This window comes from Protopterus annectens, chromosome 16.part0 (assembly GCF_019279795.1).
Source record: "Protopterus annectens isolate FY-2018-M chromosome 16.part0, PAN1.0, whole genome shotgun sequence".
Classification (NCBI taxonomy): domain Eukaryota; kingdom Metazoa; phylum Chordata; order Ceratodontiformes; family Protopteridae; genus Protopterus; species Protopterus annectens.
This window is the reverse complement of record NC_056750.1, coordinates 375,043,562-375,069,088: the sequence shown is the minus strand read 5'-3', so window position 1 is coordinate 375,069,088 and position 25,527 is coordinate 375,043,562. Positions and strand designations below refer to the sequence as shown.

The 25,527-nt window shown below is 41.0% G+C and overlaps 1 protein-coding gene across 1 annotated transcript in view; it reads right to left on the bottom strand.

The window, feature by feature from the left end:
• The window catches only part of ABCA2 (ATP binding cassette subfamily A member 2), a gene marked incomplete in the record, with an annotated part of 2,505,641 nt that overhangs the window by 1,435,728 nt on the left and 1,044,386 nt on the right, over positions 1-25,527 (bottom strand). Inside the window, 1 exon segment of the mRNA XM_044058216.1 lies at positions 11,845-12,027. Within this exon segment, the coding sequence (XP_043914151.1) occupies positions 11,845-12,027 (183 nt within the window).

The window sequence follows — 25,527 nt, the reverse complement described above, 5'->3', positions numbered from 1 at the left end:
AGTAGTTGAGGAGAAGGGTAGTCTGAATGAAAAGGTCAAAGCTAGAATCAGAGGGGCTGCAGCAAACTGGCATAGAGTATCAGGTGTAGTCTATGACAGAAGAATGCCAAAGAAGCTGAAAAGTAAGGTGTACAAGACAGTGGTGTGATCAGTACTGTGGTATAGTACAGAAACCTGGGCAGTAACGGCAGAACAACTGAAGAAGCTAGATGTGATTTAAATGAAGTGCCTGAGAAAGGTGATAGGATGCATACTGAGAGACACATGAAAAAATGAGGACATAAGAGCAGAAGCCAAAGTAGCTCCAATTGCAGAAAAGATCAAAGAGAATGGATTATGGTGGTTTGGGCACACGTGTAGAAAAGCAGAAGACAATCTGGTAAGGAAGATTTGGGACAGACAGGAAGAAGGTAAGAGGAAGTGAGGAAATCCAGCAAAGAGGTGGATGGACTGTGTGAAAGAAGATCTGTGACAAGTCAGGCATGAGTGTTGAAGAAGGCAGGAGTGTGGCACTGAATCTAGAGAGATGGCAACAGGTACCACAATACCCTGACACAATGCAGGGAAAAAGGGGGCTGATGATGATGATTTCATGTTTTAAAAAAGGAACTATTGGACAAAGACATGTGATTACATTTTGAAGTCTGCCTTAAATCCATAAAGATAAAAGATGATCTGCCTGCCATCTAGGATTGTCCAGGATTAGTTAGATGCTAGACAGAATGGGCAAGAACCATTTGAGGTTCTGAGATTCATTAGCATGATTCCCAGAATATAGAGACTGAATGACCAAAGAAGTAGATGTACACACACTAAGTCTGAGATTGTTTCTTGTAATATTCCCTTTTATTTGAGGTATGGTGATCTCAAAGTTGGTACATATAAGCTTATAGGAGAACAGTAATGTTCATCATTCATTACTCTCTTGCATTTTTTATCTTTTTTTTGTTGTTGTTTTTTTGTAATTCCACAGCTAGGCTAAGAACAGGCCTTCCCCCTGCAAAACAAAAAACTTTAAAGAACAGCTATGATTGATATTTTCTGTTCTGCATTATCTGTCTTTTTTTCATAATTCCAGAACTCAGATGTACGAGTCATGGGCCATAATGGGCCAAATTCTGGACAATACGTTTCAGTCACTTCCAGATGTCAGGGTACTCTACTCATCACATTGGTCATTCAGTTTGATAATTAGAAATATTGAGAGGTAAGGAGATTACTTAGATTTCACAGATTTCATACATATTCCAAGACCACCAAAACTTCTGACCTTTCATGCGTTGTCAGCATGCTCACTAATGCAGCAGCTCCTTTCCCCAGGATGGCCATTCCAGTCAGTCTTAGACTAAATATGTGGCTACCTATCCAGTCATCTAGGTTAAGTTTAAAGGAAGATAGGAAGTTGCACTGCATTACATACAGAGGAAGTTTATTCTAGAGTTTTGGGGCATGCTAGGTTATAAACCTATCTCTCCAATCTGTTTTATTTGTTGTTGAAGATTTAGGTCCCTGGTTCTAGTCCAGCTGGAGATACTGGACTTGCAGAAATTCAGGAAGTCCAAAACAACCAGGTTTCTAATTGAGCTGTAAGTGAGATACAGATAGCCCTTCAAAAATCTATAAGACACTGAATAGAGTTTCTAGCCTTTCTTGGTAGCACAGGGACTTCAGGATGGTGATTGTTTTGGTTTAGAACCTTCAGTGTCTTTCTAAATGTTTGATATGTTTAGTTAGATACATCCTGAAAGTGTTAATGAAAGTGCTAATTGGTCTGACCAATAGTGATTACCTCTTTAGACAGTACAGTTATGTAAAATTGTAAACTCTTACCATAAAAGTAGATGTCTTTCTTTTCACAGTTGCAGTATTCTTCACAGTAGGGATCTCCTGCCAAGGATAGCCCAAGGTCAAGTCAGTATACCAAAGCCTTTAGCTCTTGCATGCAAAAGAAACTGTTTGACCTCAAAGCGGGAAGTCACATGAAGATTTAAGGGCAGACAGGCAGAAATAGCTGACAAATGGGGCTTTGCAGAAGAATAGGCCAAACCAGGCTGTTGCAACTCACACAAACTGGAGAGAGAACCAGAGAGACCCCCACTGAAAGGATCTTGTTTATAACCATGGCTTCAGACTGAAAATCTCTTCCATTTGCAAATATAAGACTTTCTGGTTGCAGATTTCTTGCCTGCAGAGCATGTCCTCAGAAAAGAGATGCCTAAAAACCCTATCACCCAAAGTCTCAATTGGAGAGTGGACAAGTGAGGATGGATGAGCAACCCATTATCCTGCATGAGGAGGTCCAACCAGTGAAGTAACTTGTGATGATTGCCCTGACCAGATGCATTAAGAGGGGGAACCAGTGCTGTATTGGCCAAAGGGGAGTCACTAACAAGATTTTTGGGGAGTCCAGCTGAATCTTCTGCAGGACTCTTGGAAGTAGAGGAAGGGAATTGAAAGCATGGAGGAAACATCCCCTTCCAAGGAAAATAAAGGGCATCCATCTTCCATGCCAGATTGCATGGCACTCTGGAACAGAAAAGAGAAAGCTGCCTGTTCAGAGGGACTACCTGAGGGACTCCCCCACTGATGGACTATGTCCAGAAGCACATCTCTGTGAAGCATTCATTCATGAGCCTGTGTTTTGGACCTGCTTAAGGTGTCTGCCACTAGATTGTGCTCTGAGGGAATATACACTGCCTGATGAGTTAACTGATAACTGCGAGCCAGATCTCAGGTCTGAAGACCCAATCTGCAGAGAAGGTAAGACGTTGTGCCCCCCCATTTGACGACATACCACATCATTGTGGTGTTGTCTGTTTAAACCTTCTGAGGACCTGGAGAGAGCATGGGGTGAAAGACCTGAAGGGCCAGAATCAGAGCTCTCATCTCTTTAATGCTGATATGGTCTAATCTCTAATGGGATAGCCAAAGACCTTGAACTTTCAGATGACAACATGAACCCCTCCCATGAAGCATCGATGAATAGTTCTTGAGAAGGAAATTGAGGCTGAAAGTTCAAGGCTAGATTGAGGCAAAGTAGCTGAATCCACCAGTCATATTCCCGTTTTAAACAAGGAAGGACAGGCACAATGAAATCCAGAGGGTGGCAATGCAGACATCAAACTGATTTGAAGTGCCACTGAAACTTCTGCATGTGCAGTCTGGCAAGAGGGAGCATTTGAGTAGAAGAGGCCATGAATCCCAGGGCCAAAGAAACCTCTGGCTGAAACAGCAGGCAGAGCAAAAATAGACTGACAGAAACCTGTCAAGGCCAGAACTTTTGGAGGTGTAAGAGAAGCCAGTATTGGCATCATCTGAATCCTACAACCCAGATACACATGATGATGAGAGGGAGTCAGGACAGACTTTTTAAAGCTGATAGTGAACACTAGACGTTGGAGGACAGATGCGGTAAACTCCTGATCCTGTAACAGGCAACTGGGAGAAGGTGCCTGAAGCAGCAGGTCATCTAAATAAAGAAAAATCTGAATGCCTTGGAGCCTGCAAAAGGCAATCACAGGAGCCAGACATTTTGTGAATACCCTTGGGGCAGTAGAGAGACCAAAAGGCAAAGGAGAGAACTGAAGATGAAAGGAAGAAACAGAGAAGTATAAAAAGTTCCTGAAAAGAGGGGGAGTAGAAATATGAAGATATGCATCCTTCATATTCAAGGACACCAGAAAAGCTTGTGCTAGAACAAGAGGAAACAAGGTTTGAAGAGTAAGCATCCAAAAGGAAGGAACCTTGAAAAAGTTGCTGAAATCCAGAATAGGTCCTCACGTTCCTGCCTTTCAAGGGACCAGGAACATCCTGGAGTAAAATTCCTTTCGTATTTGTGAAGGAGGGAGAGGTTGAATACTTCTTTGGTCCAACAGAGACCCAAGGCCCTCAGAGAAATTAATTGTTCCAGAGGAGGTTGGGAAATCCCTGAAAAAGTATGCAGAGACTTCCACAGCATGAAGTAACCCTGATGGATGACAGATAGAACCCAAGAATCCGAGACGATGATATGCCAGTTTGGAAAACAGAGGGAGAGCTAAAAGGACTAGGGAATCTTGTTGAAGGGTGGTGGGGGCAACCAGTCAAAGAGAAGCAGGCATGTCAGATGAAGGTGACTTCTGAGCCACAGGAGCCTGCGAAGACTTAGGAGGAGCTCACCTACCACCCTTCCTGCCTTTGATGCCTTGACATGGATGCCTGCAAACAAAAGCAGAACTACTTAGGGATAGGGGGATACAAAAATATGTTTAAGATCCTGCATAGCTTTTCCTTTTTCCTGAAGAGACTTAAAGATATCAATGGCATCAGTCCCAAAGACATTTGTATCTAAAAGAGCATTGAGCAATTTGGCTTTAATGTCTTCAGGTAAAGACTGCAGACAGAGCCAAGAACAATGCCTCAAGACAGACCCAAAGGGAACAGCTCTGAAAGATGCATCAGCAGCATTATAACTACACTTGCTAGAGTGATGAGGCACCTGAGAGGTAGAACCTAAAATAGACAGAGCAAAACATTTTGCTTCAGAATCAGGTAGGTCAGAAATAACCTGATAATTCTGGGCAATTAATGCCAGAACATGTCTGGTCATGTGGTTCTGATAACTCATGGCCTGAAAGGCCAAAGTAGAAGCAGTATAAATCTTTTTACCAATCCTTTCCATTGCTCTACAGTACTTATCTGAAGGCAGAAGCTTGGAAAAGGGCATAAGTTTAGAAGGCTTGTCAGAGGAGACCGACAGCACAGTAAGGTCAGCAGAAGGACACAAATAAGAACTGACAACCCTCAAGAACCTTATCGAACCTGACAGATTTCTTTGGAGCAAGAGGTTGAGAATCAGGAGACTTTAGAGGCAGCAATAAAGGTATCTAACAAAGCAGCCAACACAGGAGGTACTGCAAAGGGTTTAGGAGTGCCCACCTGAAGCAGCTCATAATACATTTTCTGGATATCAGACACCTGAGAAGAATCCCACTTGATGTAGTCCATCATTCTAGCTACAGTGTTTCCAAAAGGCAATTCCTCAAAAGAAGACTCAGGACTCACAGACTCTTCTTCCTACATCAGAACCAGAAGCCAAAGGCAAAGGCATCCGTGAAGAGTAGGGCAGGGACTCATAATCAGACTCTGAATCCTCATCTGAGGAACTGAGTTCCCTAGCCCATTTGGAAAAAAGTTGAAGTCTGGGGTAGCCCTTGAGGAGGCTTCAGGGCTATTAAAGCATTAAACAGGCCCTGAGTAAATTCCTGACATTCCCTTTGGGGATCCTTATGTCATACAGAAGAATGCTTAGTCTTCTGCTTTTTGTTTTAGTAGGGATGTCAGCCCTAACAAACACTGAAGGTTCCAACCACTGACGAGATTCAGTAAAAGTTGCAGGAACATCTTCCCTGACCAGAATCTGTGGAATCCCTCTATGGCCCGCCAAGATAATCAACCACAGTTCCCCCTTGATGTCCAGAACACACACCTGCAAAGCCTCAGAGGACGTACAAAAGGAAATATATATGTCAGCCTCTGATGGGATCATTGCAGAAGAATCTGACATAGATGCTGGATTACCTATAGAGCTTCCACCCACTTCTAGAGAGATGTCCAGTAGAGGCTGGACAGCCAAAGAATCCAGATGAGATTTCTTGGCCTTCTTCTTGCTTAACAGGACCTTGAGTTTTGAAGTTTCCATCATTATACCTTTGACTAACAGTTTAAGCCTCTGATTTTCAAGAAACATGGTCAGGGAAGCCAAACAACTTCTAAGAGTCTTATGCAAAAATGCTCTGCAAATGCTTCAGGATGGCTGGTTGTGAGAAACAATAACCTTAAACAAATGGGGCACACACTGCTCACATGACCGGGAACTCTCTAAAATGCAATGCAGAGAATGTAAACAACAGAAAGTGGGTGAATAGACTTTATTAAATAAATTAAAGCAACACACAATTAGGGTTACCACCTGTCCCACTTTATGAGGGGCAGTCCCTCTTTGGGCAGTTGTGTCCTGCAAATAAAACTGAAAAAATGGCAAATGTCCTAAGATTTTAGGACAAAATTATTTCCTATATTTTATGTAATAGTTGCATAAACAGTTATTCTGTATCTGAAACACCTACATGTTATAAGAAACAGAATAAGCAACTAAAATGCTACAAGAATAAGCTTTTATTTAGGCAAAAAAGTGAAGTTCTGGTATGTTTCCACTTACAAAATCTGACGTTTGTACCAAAAATGTCCCACTTTGAGCATTTGAAAAGGTGGCAACCCTACACACAATCCTGTTTTAGAGCTTTCACCTATCATGGGATACTTAGAAATAGTGCAATCTGTAACCTCACTTACTTATAAACCCTCTGAGATTAGGCATACAAAACTATTTAATGAGAGGTACAATTTCCACCCATTATATTAAAATACCACTATACCACCTCCTAAACTATAAATAATGTATATGAAACAAATTTCAAAACTTTTCCTCATCTTCTCAAAACTCATACTTCTATGAACCCTATAAAATTATAAATTTTTTTGAAAAAACTTCAACACTATCTATAATTGTTTGTGTCTTTCGGCTTTTCCCGGTTAGGCGTCGCCACAGCGGAACTCCGGTCCGCTAATGATTGGTAGTGGATTTTTATGTATGCTATCTATATTACCAATGGTAAATTATTTGAAATTAATGCAACACTCTGCATGCTTAGTCAAGGAAATATTGACATTTTTCTGTCTAATATCACAATTATGTTCATATCATTGGAAGAAGCCCTGGAGGGGATGGGAGCAATTAATAGAATTCAAAGTGCTGCTATAGCAGTTAAGATTAAATTCCCAGGACTAAATGATAATGTGTCTTTGCAGACAGATTTGAAGCTTTGTGCAGCCAAATTATGATTTTAAATATGCATAGGCTGTCTTGTTAATGGGGAATTTGAAAAAGGATTTTAATTTTCTGAACACTTTTTATGTGATTTTATGATGATAGGAATTCTTGATATATTTTATCAGTAATAATAATATATTAATGTTGAAGTATCTATACTTTTTTTCAAAAAAAATTATAATTTTATCGGGTTCATGGGAATATGAATTTTGAGAAGGTGATGAAAAGTTTTGAAATTTATTTCATACACTTTATTTGTAGTTTAGGACGTGGTATATTGTTATTTTAATACAATGGGTGGAAACTGTACTGTCTCTTTAAATAGTTTATGTACCTAATCTAGGAAGTGAGGTTACAGATTGCACTATTTCTGATGAAGTCTCCTGTGAGAGATGAAAGCACTGAAAATAGGATTATGTGTTGCTTTAATTTATTTAATAAAGTATATTCACCCACTTTCTGGTGTTTACGTTCTCTGTACTGCATTTTAGAGGGTTCCTGGTCGTGGGAAGCACCCACACAAAAAAGACACTATTTGTGATGATCCTTATGGTGAATCTGCCTCCCACACTGACATTTTCCCTTCATGGATGACAGGACCTCTATTAACCAAAAAAGAACAAGATCAAAAAAAAGAAAAAAAGACCCCAACTGGGCACTTATCTGATTGCTAGGTATTCACCACAGCAAAACGGGTTTCAGACCGATGAGTGAGGATGGCATTTGGACTCATGGCAAAGACGTTCTGGGTAACTGCATCTGTATGTCACCTTCATGCTCTACATTCTGAATGGGAGTACACGTGTGACATACGGCACATGCAAGATCTAAAGGCTTTGGTATACTGGCAGGAGATCCCTCCTGTGAAGAATACTGCAACAGAGATATAGAAAGACATCTTGCTGATATTTCTTTGGGAATTAGCTGTACTAAATAAATCCTGACAATAACTGTCACATGATGGTCAAAACAGAGGGAGTTATGAAACCCAAGTTCCTAGACCCCTGAGTACATTCTTGTTTTGTAGTAGGTTGTCAATACAATATAATGAGGGGAAGGGTTGTCCATCAAATGAGATGATACTACATTTCTTAGCATTTAGTCTGAGAAATTCTACTAGGTAAAGTTCATTCTGGAGGATTTAGGTGACAGAAGATAACTTAACAACCCACATACTGCAGTTTTCTGCAAACTTTCTTAGTCAGTGCTCTTGAGTCTCTGCTTGGGGAATTGAGAAGTAAATGTCAAAAAGTTGAAGTCCCAGCAATGAGCCCTAAGGGACACAGCTGGCCACTTTCATACTTTCTGATGGGGCAGCTGCATCTCACACTGGGTGGGTACTGGCTTTTAGCCAGCTTGCTATCAATCTCATCACATATAGGTCAATTTTTAAAGCATCTAGCTTCTGTATAATGCCAGCATGAGGAATTGTGTCAAAGGCCTTGGCCAGATCAATGTACTCCCATGTGTGCTAAATGGTCATTGTCTACAACCTCACTAACCCTTTTGAAGACACTTGCCACGTTCAATAGACAGGACGTAACCTTCACAAAGCCTAACTGTTGGGATTCAAGTCTAACAAGATTACTGACATCTGGACTGGAAATGACATGTTCACTTTATATACTAGAATAAAGCATTTCAAAGCTTTGGAAATTACCTGGCATGCTTTCAGTTTAAGTATATATTAATTAAAAAAAGTATGTTTTACAACTAAAACAAATGACAGTAGGAACAGACTGTCTCAAGTTGTGCAAAAATGATTATAAGAATATGGCAGAGGGAATATTTATGTTGTACTGCAATGGAGTGGTGTCCTGTTAAGTACTGACCTTATAAATAAGGGTATTTCATCCAGGAACAAGGAGGTCACATCATCCTGTACTCCTCCTTTAGTAAACCCATTATCGAGTACAATGCCCCCTTCGGCATGTACCTTGCCATGCACATGCAGCAGTTGGAGAGACCACAAAGGTTACCGGCTAGGAAAATCCAGGGTCTCAAAAACCTATTCCATACAGATAGGCTAAAAGGCCTGTCCCTCTACTCAGTCTCATACAGACTGCTCAGAGGTGACCTGTGTCTGGCCATTTCAGACCCAGCCTTGATGGAGTTGTTGCAGATCCGTAAAACAAACTCCACTCACACAACCCACATGCAAGGCCTTAACCTGGTATGTGACATTAATAGAACTTGTTGTTGGGGTAGATTTGTGTCCCAAAGACTCCCCTGCCTGTGGAATAGACTCCCTCTCCATGTCAAGCAAAGTACCTCTCTAGCCCTCTTTAAGAGGAACCTGGACGACTGGATGGGAAACAGAAAATATACCCCAGGGATCCCACCTGTGTCTCTGCTGGACAGGGGAAACGGGTGCTGACTTTGAGGGAACATGGGAGAAATTCTTGGTTAGGCTTTTAAGGGCTTCCGGGCCAATAACCTAGCATCATCCTATGAACCTATGATTCTCTGCCTAACAACCACTGTTTGTGGGATAGACTCCAGATCCCTGTGACTCTAAAAAAGATAAATAAAGTACTACAGAACAAATGAATGAATGAATGAATAACATGTTTTGTAATGTTACATACTATTATGTAGTTAAATATTAAAAATGTACAGACCTTCAGTTGATTTAAAGTAAGTACCTTTTGTTTTTAATTCTAACTTATTTTGCAGACAAGTGCAACAGTAGCTTTGGTTTCAGATTTGTAATGAATGTTATTGTAGTCTATGTGATAACTCTGTGGATGCATACCTTTCTGTATTCTCTGGCTCAGATGTTGTTTCTAGATCAGCAAAGGTTAACACAGTGTTCACTGAGAGTCTGCGATGGACCAAAGCTAATGGATAATGTATGCTAACACAGTGGTAGGATCTCTGCCTCTAACCTCCTAAGTCTGAGGTTCACTCTTGACTTTGATCAGTGTCTGTGTGCGGAGTTTTGAATGTCCCCCTTTACTTGCTTGGGTTTTCTCAGGGTGTTCTAGTTTTCCACACCTCAGGAAAACATTCTGACTGATTGACACTACTAAATTGTACTCGCATATATTGCATTTACTCTTGTCCTTGTAGCCTTGGTTGTGGCTGAAAAGAGTCTGAGAACAGTCATGTCACAGTTAATGTGGTTAAAAATAAATTACAGTTAATAAATTGATGCTTTGCAATCCCTCAAGAATGATATGGACAGATTACATAACAAGGGCTACTGTGAATACGCAATAAGGAACTGTTACCTAACAGAATGTACTGAAAATAAATCTGAGCTGTTACATGAAAGGATTTAAATAAATAAATAAATACTAAATAATTCTCTGAGGATCAGCATGGGATGGAAAGGCGACAGGTCAGCAAAACAATCATTTACTTTTGTAATAAGATCTCATGCAGTGGCAGTACAATCCAATATTATTATTTATAAGCATCATAGGGTATTATCAAACCCAATTATAAAACAATCTGTCTCACACTACCAATGGCATTCAGAAACAGATTTAGTCTGGAAGATAACAGTAACACATAAGCTAGGCTCTCTGGAGTACCAAAATTCTTCATTTGTCTTTATATTCTCAGTGATTCTAAAATTCAGCTTTACAGCAGAAATATGATGTTGAACAGTTTTTGACATGTAACTAAACCTGTGACCTGAGGAGCTAATGTGCCAAAGATTCATGTTACAGAGGAGAATCTGCTAAAGCAGAGACAATTAGGAAGCAAGAACATTTTCTCAAATATACTGGATATCAGAAAAAGAGGTCTCCAGAAGGTATGCATTTTAATACTTGCAATCAGTCTATGGATTTCATATCTGCTGCACAGTAATAATGAAGACAAGTCAGAGACAGGTACAGGGCTCAACATAAAAATTCTGCGTCAGAAGAAATTGACAACAAAAAGCATATGAAATGAGCAATGAAATGCCTGCTGTAAGTGTTTTGTCATGCTCACTACTACAAGTATATCCACAAGGCAGTGACTGACATTTCAGATGAATTCATCAATAATTATCCGTATGTTTATCAGAATCAAAAATATCATTCCTGTCTTAAAAGGCAAAAGCAGATGCTCTTTTTGGGTTGGGGAGGGGGAGGGGTGACTGTCCGACCTGGAATATACAGTGACCAGTGGTAGCATTTTTAGGCTGTCAATACAAGGTTTCAGTTCTGCTGCTTTTATCAATACAGATGAGTCTCTGGCAGACAGCAGAAACACATTAATACTCCCTCTTATAACTAAATATCTCTTCTTGCATTTCACCAAGAAAAAAATAGCAATATTTCCTGAACACTGCATTAAGCAACAAGAATTAAATATATACTTGTACGTTTCATCTTATCCATTAATTTTAAATTGGATCATTAAGAAAACAAATGTGTTTATTCTTAAAATACTGACTAATTTTCAAAAAGCAGAGAATGTGAAATTCAAAAAAATAATAAAAAAATCACTGATATTTCAAAGCCAGGGCGCAGATCTTGCTGTTCTTATAATGTTCAGGGTTTAGCCTTGTGACCCATGTTTGAGGTGTTAACCAATATATGGATGGACTGAACAAGGTGACTAAAAACTGATTTTCCTCATACAAAGAAAGAGGAAGGCTGCCACTATGGCTGCTAAAAAGCCAACAACAGACTGACAAAAAAACAGATGTCCCGCGTGGGAGAGGGCAAGGGAGTAAGCCCACTCATGTGCTTCAAAACATCATTATAAGTCAATGTCTATAGTCAGAACCACTGTAGAAAAAAAACAATTCTCCTACCATCTTATATGTAGATTAAACATATGCTCTTTCTGCTTCTCAAATAATGACAAAGTTATACTACCTTAATGTATTTACAGGCAGCAACTGGTCTTCAGGTTTTGAAAGTGTGGAATAGAAGTATTCAGGGTGGCTGGCAAGTTGACTTAGGATGCATCTATGGCTGTCTAGCTACGCAAAACAAAAACTATCATCACTGGATTCTTATATAACTTACCTCCATTTCTTTGACAAATGCCTGAGGATCAAATGCTTCGGCTGGATCACCAACACCAACGAGGCCAAGAGCCTGGCTCAGCAAGTGGAGCAAAGCTGGACGGTGAGCTGCTTTCTCTGGATCTCTTAGTGCCTTGTGTATCACACCTTCCTCCACCTTCTTCCAGCCACCCAAAACCTGATTCTGAATACAAAAGTGCCTGTCATTAACTGTAGAATTAACCATGATACAAATAAAAACACAGCTCTGTCTCTAAAATGCTATAATGCTCCTCTGAATATTACAGACAAAAAAGAAGACAAGAAAAGAATATACCAGTTTATGTCCCTTACAGATGCTACAGCTTCCATATGCAAATTTAGCGAACTGTCCAGTCGTATTACCTCTATTCTGTTGACTACTAACTGTATACCTCTTAAAATGTGGACATGTGGCCATATCTATAACATATAAAACATTAATGTGTGTGTGTGTGTGTGCATCTGTGTGTTTTACCCCTTAACCACTGTACTGACCCCATTTGTTCCTTAGTCCTGCACTGCAGTAAGGCTGTAAGACTAGTGGCTGCAGCCTGTTGCATATCATATGACATACATCCCCTTGTCAGTCCCTTGGCAACAATTTCTGTTACTCACTACCCTGCTACCTACATCATGATCAGGACCAACACAAACATCCTTGCCATGTGTGGCTTTAATTTATAACTCTGCCTGTGTAAAAAAAAGACGACTTAAGCTCTTCCCTCTCGATTATCTCCCCATTCAGGTATCCAGACTGACGCATTCTAGTCATGCCAATATCTTTAGGACTACATCATTAAGGTTTCTGCTAGCCACGTGTGTTGTCTGGAATGAAACAATGAAATCCCTGTTGGCAGTTTTTAGGGGATTTTCTTCTTATAATAATGATGTAGCCAGTCAAAGCATGCCTACTCTATCTCCCATTCCCCAGTACAAACACAATACCTAGTCATGTACTGCTATTTTACCCAGTTGTAGCATGTCCACTCTGTCCCCTGTTCCCCAGTCCAAATACAATAACTAGTTATGTATTGCTATTTTACATAGTCATAGGATGTCTTCTCTGTCCCCCGTTCCCCAGTACAAACACAATACCCAGTCATATAGTGCTACTTTATATAGTCATAAGATGTCCACTCTGTCCCCCCTTCCCCAGTACAAACACAATAACTAGTTATGTATTGCTATTTTACATAGTCATAGGATGTCCACTCTGTCCCTCGTTCTCCAGTCCAAACACAATAACTAGTCATACACTGCTATTTTACCCAGTCGTAGCATGGCCACTCTGTCCCCTGTTCCCCAGTACAATCACAACACCTAGTCATGTACTGCTACTTTACATAGTCATAGGATGTCCACTCTGTCCCCCGTTCCCCAGTACAAACACAATACCCAGTCATGCAGTGCTACCTTCCAAGCATGTTCCTACAGGGAATTAGTGATACAGTGAGGCAATCCTCCTGTGGGATATAAAACGCCCTCATGTCATTTTACTGACTGAGATGGAAAAAGAGTGAATACTGCTGCCTGCTTACATAAACATCTGATTAAACAAAACAGAAAAAACATGGCAGTTTTAAATGCAAAATGGTTTATTCTGGTCTCATCTCCTGAACGGCCATCAGCAGACCATCATTTCATCCAGTTACTCATTTTCAATATAAATATTATCCAAACTGCAAACAAAGAAACCTGAGAAGGGTCTGGAAGCAGTCCCATCAAAAGAAGTCCACCTGGTATGGGGAAAATGAGGTAATGAATTCACACCCAGAGGTGTTCTGTAAACGTTTGTGTGCCTGCAATGCTGAGCATCAGAAGCAGTGCACAACTTGCACTAATACGTGCCACTTTTAAGTGCTGAAGTTGTTTACATAATACCTATACTTAATGCTACCTTTACAAGCCAAAGCATGCAGAGACAATTGCTCAAAAAATATGCCATTACATCTAAAATTATATAAACTGCACATGCGTAGACATTCTGTTGTTTATTTGGTCATGAGTGCACACTCGCTGTCATCAACAGGAATTTCTGTGGGCACAAAAACTGTCACATGGATGCAGAACAGAATGCCGATCCCTAAAAAACTTATAAAAGAATATGGCAGCCTCCCAAAACTTCACATGCACTTTGAGAAAATGAATATGGGGAGCAGAGGAGAGAATTCTCAAATTTTTATGAAAAATGAACTACCTCTAAAGGTTGTTTGGTTAAAAGTAGCTCAATAGACTGACTCCCTGTCAGAAGTGTGTGATCCCATAATGCAAGTCTAAACACTTTGAAAAACAAAGTTGGGAGTCAAATAAAATAACACAGAATTATGCAACTAAATGCTGCATTTTTGCAGTGGTGAAGCTGTTTTGCATCCCCCAACATTAGGGAGTGAGCCCTTACACACACTAAATCAGATATCACTGGACTTCAAAGTATGAGGAATACTCCAAAATGCTGCAGTATCAGAGTTAGTATATATTCCCCTACTCACACTGATTTTTTTTTTAAGTTCTGAGGATTGCAGTTACTGTCTTTGAACATTCAATAAGCAAATCAATTGATCATGGTACATAAAAGGGATTGTTTTGGAAGAATGACTAACAAGAACAATTTAAGGCTGAAATACTGCTAAAACATTGTAACATTTTTTTAAACTTGTCCCCTGTCATCCTCTTCCCCTTACCTAGCAAGTCGTCCTGGTGATGTACACCACCTCCACATGTAATCTTTAGGAACAGTAAATGATGATACTACTAGCTAAAACAAAGGATACAAACTACGCTAACCTCTGAAATCAAAGGACCCTCCCCCCTGAACTGCAAGCCATAAGAAAGCCCAACAATGCTACCTAGTCTCTCATACAGGAATACAGCAGACTTCCTAAGTATTGGTACACTAAGTGACTCTCCAGAACCAAGCTAACACCAATTAAGCAATGTACTACTAGTTAAAACAAAGGATACAAACTAAAATAACCTCTGAAATCAAAGACCCCCTCCCCCTGAACTGCAAGCCATAAAAATGCCCAACAATGCTACCCAGTCTCTTGCAGAGGAATACAGCAGACTTCCTAAGGACAAGTATACTCTGACTCTCCAGACCCAAGCTAACACCAATTAAGTAATGTATGTAATTGTTATCGAAGTAACCTGTAACAGTGTAGTAGTGTAGCAGTCTTAAGGCTTCCTGTGCATCACCATTAGGCACCCACCAACCCACTCCTCCTACACATTCCTCAACATAAGTTGTGCCTTAAACTGTGGACAGAACCCCTCTGAACTATAGAGAAAAATGAAAGCAAATTACTATTATAGTATCTACTCTAACCACACTCAAACTGTCCTTCTCCACACTATAGCTAAATTGTGCGTTCCTGTGTATGTGAATACAAAAACTGCTTATCATCACATTCTTCCAACAAAAGTCTTAAGCAAGCTATTATCAAGTGCTAAATTAGACATTACCAATAACCCTCCCTCCTCTAGAGATGCCCAAGCTAGCAGGTATTCTCAGTACTGTCAAGAACCCCCATATACAGCATCCCTAAAAGATTTGCTGTTTAACAAATAAAAACAGAAACAAAGAAAGCAACACCCTGAAGTATTTACTAGCTTTAAAAAGTAAGCATACTGTTAACTACTTGCCTTTGGTGCACTCAGGCTCACACTCCGCTCCACTACCATGCCCCCATTCTCCACCCACCCCTTCCCTACATTTACAGGCACAGTGACTCCACCCACAAAAAATCAACCAGCCAATCAAATAATTTACCACCTTTTACCCCTCAACTACTTAACTGCTCACTACATAGCTTAAAACAGTCTATCACCCCTTAATCTAAATAGACCTCTGACCCAGTCAATTACACCTAGATAGATATGTTTCTTCTGCACACAATAAGGTTATACCCAAACTATTCAACTATAACTAGATAAAATTGCTCCTTTTACACACTAAGTTTTCAACCAAATTAATCAATCACATCTATATAAAATTTGTTCCTCTTACACACAATAAGGTTTCACACTTTACCCAACATGCTACTCTCCTCCTCTTGCCTAACTTCCCTGCTAACAGTCCACAGCTTTGCATAACACTAACCAATAAAATAGCCTCCAACTGTCACATGACAGCAACTGCAATCACCAACCTACCCCCACAATCAAAACCACTACTCTAACATCTCCCCTCAACTATTTCATTATACTCTCACGTACACCTCCGGTCACAAATTAGCAACTACTGTGTTCATCAAACCTCATTTTATACCCTTAAATCCAAGCCTCAAAACTAAATATGACTCACTGTATAAATATCTAATGTCTAAAATAATAATCAACCTAAGAAGTATATGCAACAAGATAACCCCTCTGCATACACGGATCAAACAAAATAAACCAGCCATATTAGTTCTAAAAGAAACCTGGCTTCATCTCAACATAAAAGTCACTGAAATTATACCTCCCAACTTCTCCATTTACAGAACAGATAGATCAAAAAAGAAAGGTGGGGGGATACCTCCCCTATATCCCTCCACACTCAACATCACTCCCTACCCAAATGCTATACCTACCTTCCTTGTTGATGCTGAGATCCTAATAGCCTCCCTAAACCTCAAAAAGACAAATAAAATGTGTCACTGTAGTTTATTTCCCACACAGAAACAACATACCTGTCCTGGAAGATATACTGTCTTGGACATCTCAAAACATCAAGTAAGACACAATCATCTTAGGTGACATGAACATCAACTAACATTCCAACACCTCAAACTCTCCCACCACTGGTATTAATCTGTATAGATTTGCACAACTAATTACAGGCTCAACAAGATATAACAAAGACTTCACTTCCCATTCTACCCTGGAGTGGATCCTGGTATCTCACCCAGCTAACTTCTCCCCAATCTCACTTAGCAACCATCTCCTAACATTTGCCATCACAGCTAATACCCATCTTTCAAAAAACACCATAAAATCAGTTAGAAATACTAAGAAACTTAACTAACAAGTACTTAACTACTTACTCCATAAAATAAACTGGACCGCCCTAAAGCTCCTACCTCTTGACGAAGCAGGACAATACTTCAATACCACCTTCCTGAAAATACTCGATAGTCTCACCCCTGTACAAATTAAAAGAGTAAAAAAACACAAACTCCATGGTAAACATGGAAACACAACAAAACCCAACAAAATCTCCAAGCCTTCAAAACATGATGTAATAGTCTAACCAAACTGGCAGACAAAAGTAAAAAAATCTTACTACTCCAAACTTCAGCTACAACATAAATACAAACCAGAAAGATTCTGGGAATCAATATCTACCCTCCTCAATCTAGGAACAAATAAAGAGCACTCCCCTTTACTGAATGTCCCCCCCTGCTAGAATAGCAGAGGAATTCAATAAACACTTCATAAAATCCATAGCGGACGTACTAACCACCAACAACACTAACACAAACTCCTACCTAAACACAAACCCTAACGCTAACCACTCTACACCTTCCAAACCAAACCACCCCAACATCCACAATAACAGCCTATCTAAAGGCTCCCTAACTTCCTTCTCCAACATCCACAATAACAGCCTATCTAAAGGCTCCCTAACTTCCTTCTCCTTTCAGTTTATACCCACAGTAAAAAATAAAAAATCTACTGCTCAAATTAAAAGCCTGCTCTACATCAGCTGATAACCCCCCAAATACCTTAAACTCACTTCTGACTCAGTTGCTTATCCAATCAGCATCCTCATAAACAGATCCTTCTCAGAATCTACAGCTCCTGCCATATGGAAACTATATCATATAACACCAGTACATAAAGGAGGGCACGCCATTGCAATATCCAACTTTCACCCAATATCAGTACTATCCACCATATCCAAAATCCTGGAAAGGTATATCAACCAGCAGTTAATTAAATATCTACCTCAAAATAACCTGCTTACTGAAACTCACCATGGCTTACGGCCAGGGCATAGCACATCCTCAGCTCTACTATCCTTTAGTGACACTGTTAACAGGGCCAGAGACAAAGGATACCTAGTATTCTCAGTATTCCCGGATCTCTCTAAAGCCTTTGACACAGCCTCACACCCACTGCTGCTTGACACACTGTTCAACATAGACTGTGCCATTACCACAGTACAGTGGTTCCAAAGCTATTTACAAGATCAAAAGCAAGTTGTAAAATGGTTCAACCAACTCTCCCACTTCCTTCATAACCCTACAGGAGTTCCCCAAGGCTCTATCTTAGGATTGCTACTGTTTAATACATTCACCAATAACCTACATTACTCCTCTTCCTCAGGAACACTGATTCAATGTACAGACAAAGTACAGTTGTGTACACTTACCATAAATGTAAATGTTCGAGTGTATTCACTGTTGCAGCTATTACACTTGGGTTATCCTGCTGGCAGGCTATCCTCAGTTGGCCTGAATTCCAAAGTCTAGGTCTGGCGTCGGTTGCTGTCGCCTCTTCCCTGACGTCAGTGCACCAGGGGTATAAAAGATGCAGCCGACGCCATTTTCGTCAGGTTTTTCTTGCCCCAGATGTCAGGTGCCCCCCAAAAGGGTAGGCTAAAAATATGTCAATAAAACATGCATGCACCAAAATATATAATACCTTTCATCTACAAGCAAATACACTACATAGGCTGTATAGATTAGAAAAGTGCAGATAAGTTGCAGCAGAGATATGGGGGATGGTGGGTGGGTAACCTGGACTACAACAGTGAATACACTCGAACATCTACATTTATGGTAAGTGTACACAACTGTACTATGTTCTTCATGTTTCACTGTTGCAGTCATTACACTTGGGTTGACTCCAAAAGCTACGGTTGGGAGGCTGGAGCTAAATAGCATTAGGAGTGGCTATGAGGCCCTGCAGAACTACAGTGGCAAAGCCTGCCCTGGATTTAGAGTAGAGTGGTAAATGATAGTGCTTTGTAAAGGTGTGCACTGAACTCCAGGTAGCAGCCTCTAAAATGTCTTTAGTTGGTACTCCCCTGAGGAAGGCTGCTGAAGTGGCTGCTGTTCTGGTTGAATGTGGCCTAATGCTCTTAGGCACTGGCTTGCCATGTTGTGAATAGCAGAAACGAATGCAGTGGCCTATCCACTTTGAAATAGTCTGCTTTGAGATAGCCTTTCCTTGTGATCCTGCAGCATATGCCACTAGTAGTTGCTCTGTTTTTCTGAAAGCTTTGGTTTTGTCCATGTAGAAGCATAGCAGTCTGTGTATGTCCAAAGAAAAGCAGAATTCTCTCCCCCTTATTCTGTGGGTTTGGATAGAAAGTAGGCAGATGAATAGTTTGGTTAAGGGCCACACTGGACACTACCTTAGGCAAAAATGTCGGGTTTGTCCTCAGAGAAACCCTGTCTGGATAAAAAATGATAAAAGGTTCCACAGCCATGAGTGCCTGTAGCTCTGAGACTCGTCTTGCAGAGGTTATTGCTAGGAGCAGAGCTGTTTTCCCAAGATAAAAACTTTATATCAGCTGTAGCAGCTGGCTCAAAAGGAGGCAGGGTGAGTTTTTCCAAAACATAATTGAGGTTCCATGCTGGTATTGGTGATCTCCTTGGAGGCCTTAAGTTTTGGGCTCCTCTGTGGTACTGCCTTAACAAGGGATGAGAAAAGATTGGTGGCTCTGTATTTTAATGAGCCGAAATGGCAGAGGCATGAATTTTAATTGATGAAAAGGATAGGCCTTTGTCCAGCATCTAAGTTAAATATTGCAAAATCTGAGGAATATTTGGTACAGCTGTGTCAATTCCTTGTGCCTGGTTCCAAGCACAGAATCTCTTCCATTTTCCAGCGTAAGATTTTCTGGTACTAGGCCTTCTGGCCTCCAAAATGACATCCATTACAGCTTTAGTGAGAGGCGCGTTTTGTATCACTACATTATCCGCCATGCTGCCAGATTTAAGGTCTTTAGTTGGCTGTGCAGGATCTGATTGTTTTGTTGGGATAGTAGATGAGGTATTTGAGGCAAGGTCCAAGCCGGGCATTGAGTCAAGTTCCTTAGGATTGGATACCAGTGCTCGCGGGGCCAGTCTGGGGCAATCAGTATTATCTTTGGCTTCTCTTGTCTGACCTTTAGGAGTACCTTGGGGAGGAGAGGCAGTGGAGGAAAGGCATATACTGCTAAGCTTTTCCAGCTGAAAGATAGGGCGTCCACTTTCCATGCTTGTCTGTGATAAATCCTTGTGCAGAATCTTTTTAGTCGGTAGTTGTGAGGAGAGGCAAATAGATCTATATCCGGGCATCCCCATTTTCTTGTTATCATGCTGAAGACTTGTTGATCCAATTTCCACTCGTGGGGATCCATGAGGTTTCTGCTTAGTTCATCTGCCAGAGTATTTATCTTTTCTGGCAGGAATTGTGCCTGCAGATGTACTTGGTAAGTCAATGCTGTGTCCCACAAAGTCATGGCTAGTCTGCAAAGGGGGTTAGAATGAGTGCCTCCCTGCTTGTTTATATACCACATGACCGTGGTGTTGTCTCTCTTTATCAGTAGTTGTCCCAGATGAAGTAGGTCCTTGAAGGCTGTCAGGGCATTCTGAACAGCTAGCATCTCTTTTTGATTGATATGTAGATGCATTTGGTTTGCGGACCATGTGCCCTGAATACATCTTCCTGCCATGTGGGCCCCCCAGGCATAATCTGATGCATCCGTTGTTAATGTCTGTCTGGCTGGGGGTAAAGTGAATGACTGTCCCTTGTTCTGGTGACAAGCCTTCGCCCACCAACGAAACTCCTGTTGCAGGCAGGGAATGAGGGTAATTATTGTTTCCAGGCTGTGGCAATGTTGAGTCCAAACACTTTTTAGGTACCATTGAAGTTTCCTCATATGCAGGCTCGCATATGGAATTAGTAGAATGCAGGATGCCATGAAGCCCAAAGTCTGCAGAATTTTTCTTGCAGATAACTGGGCCTTTGTTGCCAACAGGTTGAAATAGGTAGTCAGTTGCCTTTGTTTGTCTGGCGTGAGATAAGCCATCTGGGCAGTTGTATTTAAGCTTGCACCCAGGAATATTATCTCTTCAGAGGGTACTAGTTTTGATTTCTTTTCGTTGACTGTGTACCCTAGGCCTGTTAGAAATCTCTTTACAAACACCAGATGCTGTAGTAGAATGTCCTTGTTCTCTGCTTGAATGAGGCAGTCGTCCAAGTAAGGATATATTTGTATTCCTCTTTGTCTGCAGAATGCAATTACTGGTGCCAGGCACTTTGTGAAGACCCTGGGCGCAGTAGATAAGCCAAAGGGCAATACAGAGAATTGGTAGTGCATTGAGCCAGCTTTGAATCCAAGGTATCTTCTTCATGTTTGTCTGATTGGGACATGCAGGTATGTCTCTTTTATGTCTAAAGTCACAAGCCAAGCCGTCTTGCCCAGCATGGGCAGAAGTTGCTGTAGAGTCAACATTTTGAATTTTGGTATATCCAGAAATGCATTTAGAATAGATAGGTCCAGTATTGGTCTCCAGGTCTTGTCCTTTCTTGGTACCAAAAACAGTCTTGAATAAAAACCTTGTCCCTGCTCTTGCTCTGGTACTTGTTGAATGGCCCTCATATCCATGAGGGATGAGACTTGCTTTTGTGCCTCTGCCCATTGATGTTTTGGCAGGTCTGGCCAACCGTTTGTCCTTGGCAGGGTATGGAAGTGAAACTTGTAGCCCTGTGACACTATGTCTAGGACCCATTTGTCCTGGGTTATTATGTGCCAGTTTTGAGAAAAAGTGCTAGTTTTCCCCCTAAAGGTGCTGCCAGAAGATAAGTGCTTGGTGCAGGCAGGGGGAAGTCATTGGGACTGTTTGCTGTATGGCTGTGATTTGTCTTCTCCACCTTTGGAGGTATAAGCACTCCATTGTTTAGACCTCTACGAACCTTGGGGCTGGGATCTGCCTCTTGGGCATCTGTATCTCCCCCTTTGTGGTCTGTCTGACACTGGAAAGGACCAATTCTTTGTAGGCCAGTGTCTGCTAAATCTTGGAGGCTGAACCTGTAAGAAATCCTTAACCGTTTGCATAGATTTAGCTTTGTCCTCCATTTTCTTTAACACCTCTTCTGCTTTAACACCAAACAAAGTATCATACTGTAATGGGGCATCTAATAATTTTGCTTTGACATGATCAGGCAGACTTTGTTCCTTTAACCAAGCATGCCTCCTGATGACAGAACCCATAACAGCGGCGCTGCAGGAGGCCTCCAAAGAATCAAAACCACATTGCAAAGTATGCTTTCCAACTTGTTCAGCTGCATGCAATAAATCCTGCATTTCTTTGTTTTCTGCACATTCAGAATGTGTCAGAATTTTCTGTTTAAGTAGTGACATAATATATTGCTGATATTTGAGCAAATGAAACTGACAATTTAAAGCCCTTATAGCCAAGGTAGTGGAAGTGTAAATCTTTTTTCCCCATATGTCCAATGCCCAAGAATCCCTGTCAGAGGGGGTAGGGTTTTTTGCAGCGGAAGCCTTGACCCCTTTGGGACCCTGAGAGATAGTTTCTGGGTCAGCAGCAGGGTTTTTGAAAAGGAATTTATGAGAGTCAGGAACCCTGTAGTACCTGTCCGGCTTAACAGGAGCTGGAGGTAAGGAGTCAGGGGTCAGACTGGACTCTGAAAATACATCATCAACAATGTCTAACACAGGTGGAATAGCTAGGGGCCTGTGTTGTGGTAGTAAAAGGAAGTCTCTGAGCCTTTTCTTAGATTCTGAAAAATCTTGGCTCTCCCAGTGGAAATGCACCCTCATGGTATGCAAGGTTTCCCCAAAAGAGTAATCCTCAGGAGGAGAGGCTGAAGGGATAGATTCTTCAGCATCAGAATCCTCATAGGGAGGAAGAGTATTCCTGATCAGAAGAGGAATCAGATGAAATGGAAACCTGATCTGAAGATTCATATTCTGTCTCTTGCCTAGGCCTTTTATCAGGTGGGGGATGGGAACCCCTGATCAAAGCAATTAAGTCTTCGGCCATTTTGAGCATCTGTTTTTTGGCCATGGAGGCCTGTCCATGAGGCTGTTGTACTTGTTTCTTTGTCTTTAAGGGTGCTTTAGTCTTTGCCTTTGAAGCTGAAGTCGTTTTAATGTATAATTGAGTTGGTCTGAAAACACCCTCAGAAGCCGATGCCTGCTCAGCGGCTCTGGACCCATCTGAGGGAATAGTCTTCGAAGGTCCAATACCTTGAGCCTCCAGTGGCCCAGGCGACTCCACGTGGGAGTCGGTAGTGGCCTGTGGGTCTAAAGTAGTGGGCATCAGGGGCTGCGAAGGCGCCTCACTGAGAACCGGCGAACGGCTTAGAAGAAGCCTCGTTGTTGGTTTTGGACCTTGGATGCCTGTCCTTTTCTTTGCATTTCTTGTGAATTCCGGTAGTCGGATGGCTATCCGACGACATCATATAATTAAATCTTCTGCCAAAATAGTGTAATGCAAAATCGTACCGACGCTTAATAGTGCGTTGGTTAATCTAGCACAAAACCGACAACTAGCAATGTCATTGTCAGGGCCTAGGCAAGGAATACAGTAAGAATGAAAGTCCTTATGAGGTATTTGCTTCCCACAAGAAATACAATTATTAACTTTTTCTGACATTGGTCTGGAGCAAGAAAAAAGTTTCCCCAACGGGGTACTTAGCTGTTAATGAAGACTTCGGATCTGAAATTCGAACACGAAAATCTCAGAAGTCGGCCGACCGGCACTTGCGAACTGCTTATGCTTCAGGCACCGCGCGGCAAGAAAGACAGAAGAAAATGGCGTAAGCTGCATCTTTTATACCCCTGGCGCACTGACGTCAGGGAAGAGGTGACAGCAACCGACGCCGGACCTAGACTTTGGAATTCAGGCCGACTGAGGGTAGCCTGCCAGCAGGATAACCCAAGTGTAATGACTGCAACAGTGAAACACGAAGAACATTTCAACCTTAGTTTGTACCTCTCACACTCTCCCAGATCTACTGAACAAGACTCAAAAAGCATTCACAGTAATTGAATCTTGGCTCACAGATGCCCATATTTTTCTGAATCCTAAAAAAAAAAACTTATACTCTTCCACCTTAAAAAAACTATACTCAGCCCCGACCAATTCAACATTTTCTCAACTGACAAAACTATCATAGAAAGTGTCCAAGAGACCAAATGTGTAATTATCGACAGCAAACTTACCTTTGACCTTCACATCCAACAAAATATAAAGAAGACACACAAAAAGCTAGGACTGCTTTACAGAAACAAACAATTCCTCACCACATAAATCAAAACTACACTAGCAAAAACTTTCCTGCTCCCCTCCCTACTTTATGGGTCCTGTATACTCCCCAATTTATAAAACTCCACTATGTCAAAAATGAAACAATGCTATTAAAAATAGTAAAGTTTGCAACAAATGCTAAACACCAAACACACCACAGTAAACCACTGCAAGAACTAGATTGCCTTGAACTACCAAACCAACTAACATATATCCAATTAACCACTATATATAAAACAATCTACAAACCCACTGCCTGTCCTGCCACAGAAAACGTTATCAAACACTATAAACCAAGCAGACTACAAAGATCAGAAGATAAAAACCCACTCAAAACCTCCAAACCCTCCAAAAAACAGGTAAATCTCTATACTTATGCTCAGTTTCCCACCAAACACCAGGTTAACTACTAGCCTACCACTACTTAAAGCCTCTTTAAAGGAACACCTAAACAACTCATGGCTATGCACATGCTTAACCCTAGGCTAATCCCCCCTACATATCCTCCCCAGTCTTTCTTATTCCCCTGTATATCCCTTAACTTTCAAATCTCCACACCTCTTCTCCACGTCTACAGCTAATCTGTGCTAGTAAATCCTCCCCCCTCAACCTACATTCTAATTCACACTAATCTTTTTCTCTAAATGCAATCTATTATTAACTCATAGAAATGCTACAGACATTAAGCAAAGACTAAGCAACTGTGCACCTTTGGTCCATTGCAATCAACCAGCATTTTAGTAAGGTCTTTGCAAACCTGTATTGGGCAAACATTTAAAACTCTTGTCAAAGTGTAAAGAGCTAGATTTTTTGTATCACAACACCTATTAATGCCTTAGAAGAAGTAAGAAAAACATGCCTTTTTGCTACCTAGCTCAGCCTACTACATGGTACAAGTCATTTATGTATAGTTTATGTAATTTAATCTTTACATAAAGTTCCAACTATCTGTGTATGCACATAAAGATGCAATGGTGCAATCTTACATATGTAATCGAATGTATAAATGTGGAGCTTTTCTCCCCGGGCCTCCCCCGAAAATGGGTTATTTGGCCCATTCAGACTATCCAAGTAAACAAATGTCAAATAAATAAATAAGACAGTAAAGAGCAGGAATACAAATTGGTGCAGATGGAAACAGTGAAGAAAAGTCACAAACGAAGTTAGGGTGCATGAAGATGGCAAAAGACTTTGGAGTAAGGCATGTATTTATGATTCTGATGGGGAAGGCAGTGAGGCACTTCGATTTCACTGAGGCAATAGTGTGCACTAAGTGCACATAGTCCCAAGAAAGAATGTGAAACAAAGGCTCATGGACACATGGTCCTAAGGAGTAACATAAACCACAGGCAAATGGACATATGGCTCCAAGAATGAATGTGAACTACAGGTTCCTGGGCACATGGTCT